The sequence below is a fragment of the Mobula birostris genome, chromosome 3 (genome assembly GCF_030028105.1).
Source record: "Mobula birostris isolate sMobBir1 chromosome 3, sMobBir1.hap1, whole genome shotgun sequence".
Classification (NCBI taxonomy): domain Eukaryota; kingdom Metazoa; phylum Chordata; class Chondrichthyes; order Myliobatiformes; family Myliobatidae; genus Mobula; species Mobula birostris.
Window position 1 is genome coordinate 60,230,419 of NC_092372.1, and position 6,000 is coordinate 60,236,418.

The 6,000-nt window shown below is 38.2% G+C and overlaps 1 protein-coding gene across 1 annotated transcript in view; it reads left to right on the top strand.

Moving 5' to 3' along the window:
- The window catches only part of LOC140194601 (cysteine-rich hydrophobic domain-containing protein 2), a 54,432-nt gene extending 53,334 nt beyond the window's left edge, over positions 1 to 1,098 (top strand). The window contains exon 6 of the mRNA XM_072251832.1: positions 250 to 1,098. Coding sequence (XP_072107933.1) covers positions 250 to 300 — 51 coding nt within the window. The 3' untranslated portion in view covers positions 301 to 1,098. The remainder of the gene's footprint in view (positions 1 to 249) is intronic.
- The last annotated feature ends 4,902 nt before the right edge of the window (positions 1,099 to 6,000 follow it).

Sequence of the window (6,000 nt, forward strand, 5' to 3'; positions counted from 1 at the left end):
GACTTGCTCATTTGACATGTGTGATGCACTGCACAGGCACAGAAGCTGGAAATGAGTTAACATATGAGGTGGATATTACTGGCTGTTACTGGCATTTTGGTACATGATCTTCAAGATAAAGAACTGGTATCTCCATTTCTGGGACCTTTTTTGGGAGGAGTACCTGGCATTTATTTTAAGCGATGTTCAGATAAAACTATTAAGAAAACAGTAGAATTTTGTACTTACTTTGTTTTGTTTCCTTTGCAGGTCATCTTAATAGAGTTTTTACCGAAGACACCAATATTTCGACCAGATTAGAATAAGATTTTCTTTTTAGAGACGTGTCTTAGTGTGTTGTCCTTCCAATGGTGCCTTGCATGGTACTTCCTAGTGAAGATTGTGAAAAATCTGACACTTGTAACACCTGCTATCCAGTTTTTCACTCCATCTGCTCACTAGTCCGTCCAGATATTTTTGCTAACTTTTTAATAACAGTTGCATTCCAGACTTCCAATCTGTTTCATATTGTGATTCATCGTAACTAACCTCCCCCCAAAAAAACTTTAAGATTATTATTTTGCTCTTTTTAATGATTGTTGATACATACTTTCTTTTGTACACTCAACCATTTTACAACATTCACTAAAATTATGTATGAAAAGATTATTAACAAATTGATTTTACTGATAATGCTTGTGAATCATCCCAGAATTTTGAATAGTAGATTGAAATTGTTAGCTGTATTTATTAGAAGCAATACACTTACGTATTGAATTCTGTATCTGATACATGTGGAACAAATAGTTTTGTAGTGTTGTCCCACTAAAAATTTAGTTTTAATGTCCTTTATTTCTGTCCATGAAATTTGAACTTGAAACCTACTGTGCACTTATTCAGGAACATAAACTCTTCTGCGATATCGAAGTCACAAATATGAAGAAGTCTGAGTGAAGAAGCAATGTCAAATGGCTGTGGCTACTTCCTAAACATTTTAACACAATCCAAATGGAAAAGAATACATTGAATTAATAAAAACAACAGGAATTCTGCAGATGCTGGAAATTCAAGCAACACACATCAAAGTTGCTGGTGAATGCAGCAGGCCAAGCAGCATCTGTAGGAAGAGGTGCAGTCGACATTTCAGGCCGAGACCCTTCGTCAGGACTAACTGAAGGGAGAGTGAGTAAGGGATTTGAAAGTTGGAGGGGGAGGGCGAGATCCAAAATGATAGGAGAAGACAGGAGGGGGAGGGATAGAGCCAAGAGCTGGACAGGTGATAGGCAAAAGGGGATACGAGAGGATCATGGGACAGGAGGTCCGGGAAGAAAGACGGTGGGGGAGGACCCAGAGGATGGGCAAGAGAACACACATTCTTTATCCCACTCTCCTTTTTCTCCCTCTGTCCCTCTGAATATACCTCTTGCCCATCCTCTGGGTCCCCCCCCGTCTTTCTTCCCGGACCTCCTGTCCCATGATCCTCTCGTATCCCCTTTTGCCTATCACCTGTCCAGCTCTTGGCTCTATCCCTCCCCCTCCTGTCTTCTATCATTTTGGATCTCCCCCTCCCCCTCCAACTTTCAAATCCCTTACTCACTCTTCCTTCAGTTAGTCCTGACGAAGGGTCTCGGCCTGAAACGTCGACTGCACCTCTTCTTACAGATGCTGCTTGGCCTGCTGCGTTCACCAGCAACTTTGAAGTGTGTTCATTGAATTAATAATGTAGCAAAAATAGATGAAGGCTTTTGCATGCATTGTAAGGTCACTAGGAGCCAGGACCATGGAAAATGCAGCAGGTTTGCAAGCATAAAATGAACATTTTGTTCACTAACTGTCATATGTGATGGCTTTATGACTTCTGTTACTATGTTTACTTTGTCCTGAACAATTTAGGTTTACATGTAGATGTTTTGATTTTTCCTGTTTATAATTATAATGTAGACTGTATATTCAACAGATTCTTGGGTCAGGCCAGATAGTTTTATTCTGCACTCTGGATTGTGGAACCTGTAAATTATATTTGGAGAGGTGCTTTCATTTTTGGCACTTCATTGCATATTGGCAGAAATTATGGTGCAGTTTATTTTTTTAGCATTTTTAATTATTAGTTTTACTCTGACTTTTAGAAAGTCAATTTATTACTTTAAAATAGGCCCTTGGTTTTGAAGGACCAGCTCTTATTAAATGTAATAACTGAAACATGAGGGATGATCTTTAATAAATTTCCATGTCCTACTTAGTATCCGTCTTGTTGCCATTGAAAAAATGTATACAATTAACTTTTTCTTGTTTTTGTACCCAGCATATACTAGTGAAATTCAATTTGTAATATATAAAAGTTATATATAATTTCCTGATGTGTGAGATTATCCAGTGCATGCTATAACTTCTGAATTACTACAACAAAACACTTCTTTGCCTTGATCATTTTAGTCAATGTGCATTGCACAAATCTGAAATTGAGATCAAAGGCACAGATTGTGAAGTAAATTCACCAACTTGCTTCACACATTAATTTTGAATAAAAAGTTTTTATTCTGCTTTGATAAAGGAGGAAAGATATGTTTAGTTTAATCTGTCTAAAAGTTACCGTAACCTCATAAACCAAACTCAGTGTTGATACAACATTGTTTGATAGTTAAATATTTTCTGTGGTTAAAAGGCACATTTAGTATCTCCCAAGAAACTCTACTGTATAATCAGTGGATTAATGGCATAGTTTTCTATAATCAGTAACATCTCTATTGAAGTTTATTTTGCCTACAGCAATTTGCTGCCTAATTTTCAGTCAGATAATACATGTACAACTTGTCATATGTTCACTGTTTTTGTTGCATTAGTTTTGAGTTGTGCTCATTTACTTCAAATTCTCTTGAATGTTTCTGCATGTGATTCTCCTAGGGAAAACATCTACAGAGGAAAAAAAAAGCAATTTCTGCAGATGGTTAAATAAGAACTAGTTATTTCTGAAATAAAAGACTGATTTAATGCTGTTATATTAATTCTGCTAATTTGAATGTAAATTTCTTGTGATTTCATCAAAGTTGTGGACATCTTGTAATGAACATTCGTGATGCTTGGAAGTTGAATTTTGCTTGGCAGATTTTTTTTAAGATTGCAGCCTGAAGGTAGCTTCCTCACTCTATAATTGTAACTATAATGTGAAAGAAATCGATGGATATGACTTGCTTTGCCTATCTAGATCCTGTTGCATTCACCAGTTGTTGACGTGAATGGTGTAAAGTCTGGACTGATTTGTCACCATCATTGAAAGGAATTCTAAGTCAATGAGAGATAATGTGCTAAGTATGAGACAGTTATTTTTTCTAGTTCACCAAAATCCAATGCTAAGTTAAGAATGATTAGTTTTATTTAAGCATAGGAAATGTATTGTTACACCAACTCCATACTAACTCTTCCCCCCCCCCCCCCCCCCCATGCCTACAACTCTCTCATAAACTTCAGGCAATTTACAATGCGAGGAGGGCGGAAACTGGAACACTCAGAAGAAATCCAGGCTGTCAGACAAATGCGCAAATTCCAAACAGACAGCATTGGAGCTCAGAATTAAATCAAGGATGCTGGGGCTGAAAGTAGTAGTTCCTGTAGCCTTTAGGTGGTTCTTAAAGAGCTAAGAGCTATTGGGATTTTAATTTGTTTGTCAGCTTTCTGCGGAGCTTTACTTGAAACTGGAGTGTATGGTCACTGCCTTTGTTCCTTCTGACGAGTGGTTGGCCAGCTTCCAAAGCACACAGCAGTCTAGGTTTCTGGGAGCTTGTAGACAACTGCTTGGTGGAAAGGACCAGGAAGTAAGCCTTGCCTGAGATGCATCCAAAATGTTTGCAAATGACTTCTGTATTGAGACCACTTGCTTCAAGGTAACATCATCTTGTTTCAAAATTTGCGTAATTAAATGTAATTTTGTAGTTTTAAATTTATACTCATTTGTAAATGCAAATTAATACATAATAGTCCTGCCTCAACAATCTGGAAAAGGAGGAAGATTTCTCCTCTGCTCTCTTTCCCACCCATTCATCCTCTCTTGGTCGGTACCTTAATATATAAATGGATGTATATTCCCTTGCTGAAAATGAGCTATATTCCATATTTTTTATTTCAAACTTTATAGGACTGGAAACAGAATGAGGCTGAGAGAAATTGAGAAGGTGGTGAACTGCACTCAGCAGCAAAATCATGAGACTTTGGAAGAGCTGAATAATGGCTTGAGATCCTTGTATAGCACTCTTGAATTTTTACAAAAATCTGTATTCCTTACATGAGCCAGAAATGTATTCCAAGGACTATTCATTGCTATAAGGTCCATCTGCTGACATGTAAGTCGTGTTCTGTACATCTCAAGCATAATTATCCATATGAACATAATACCAATTCTTCTTTTGTTATTTGAAAGCTATTGACTAAGTTACCTGGAGAGTCTATAGCGAGATGTAGTCACACACACAAAATACTGGAGGAACTCAGCAGGCCAGGCAACATCTACGGAAAAGAGCACAGTCGACGTTTCAAGCTGAAACCTGCCGAAGGGCTGTTGCTTGGACTTCCAGCATCTGCAGATTTTCTGTTGTTTATGTAGGGAGACTTAGTCAGTAGCTTTCAAATAATGTAGACTATTTTCTAGATTATAAAACTCAGCCTGAAAACCTTTTGTGATAACCATTGATTTTTAAACTGGCATCCACCCAGTAGCTGCTTAAGAATTGACTCCATAGGTGCTAGAGGAGTCCATCCTTTAAAATAGGACATCGTATTCTTGATGAGGTGCAATCAAACTTTTAGAATATAGAACAGCACAACAAAGGACCAGGTTCTCCGGCCCCCAATGTATGTTGACTATGATGCTAATTTGAACTAATCCCATCTACATGCATGTGGTCTGTATCTCCCAAGTTCTTCTCTGGCTGATGAAAGCAAGTGTGTGATACCCACCCCATCTACTTACGTTGCTGCTTTCAGAGAGTTACGGAGCTGTACTCCAAGATCCCTTGTACATCAATGCACCCAAGAATTTTGCTATTTACCGTATATTAACCTTTTAAATTTAACCTCCAGAAGGGCAATGATGGTCTTTTTATGTTCTATATTGAAGCATTCTAATTTCTGTCACTTTGAACGGCTTGTCATATGAAGAACATTTGATGCTCTGGGTCTGTATTCACTGGAATTCAGAAAAATGAAGGGTGACCTCATTGAAACCCATCAAATGGTGAAAAGCCTTGATAGAGTGGATGTCAAGAAGATGTTTCCTTTGGTGGGAGAGTCTAAGGCCAGAGGACACAGCCTCAGAAGAGAGGGGTGCCCTTTTAGGATGGAGATGAGGAATTTCTTTAGCCAGAGCTTGGTGAATATATGGAATTTGTTGCCACAGGCACCTGTGGAGGCCAAGTCTGAGTATGAAGGGATATGGGAAAAAGGCAGGAGATTGGGGCTGAGAGGAAAATTGGATCAGCCATGATGAAATGGCGGAGTAGACTTTGATGGGCCAAATGGCCTCATTCTACTTCTATATCTTATGGTCTTGATCTTGTGCCATGGATTGTGAACTTTTAAAGCCAATTACAAATCCCTACATCTCTCTGGTTACCAGCTTTTGCTTTGAATCTTCCTCATAAATGACTTTCGCCCTATATACTTGGTTAACTGTGTAGTTATCAAAGTTAGAGGTAAATTATCAAAGTACACATATGCCACCATATAGAGTATTATCCTGAGATTCATTTTCTTGTCCGCATTCACAGTGGAACAAAGAAATGCAATAGAATCAATGATAATGAATACACACCAACAAATAATAAATATGTAAATAAATAATTCTGAGAACGTGAGTTGTACAGTACTTGAAGGTGAGTCCATAGGTCGTGGAATCAGTACAGTGTTGAGAGTTAAGTTATCCACCTGATGGTTGAAGGCGAAACCTAGTTGTATGGAACCTAAGGCTCCTGTACCACCTTGTTAGTAGGAGCAAGAAGTCCTGGATGGTGGGAGTTCTTGATGATGGATTCT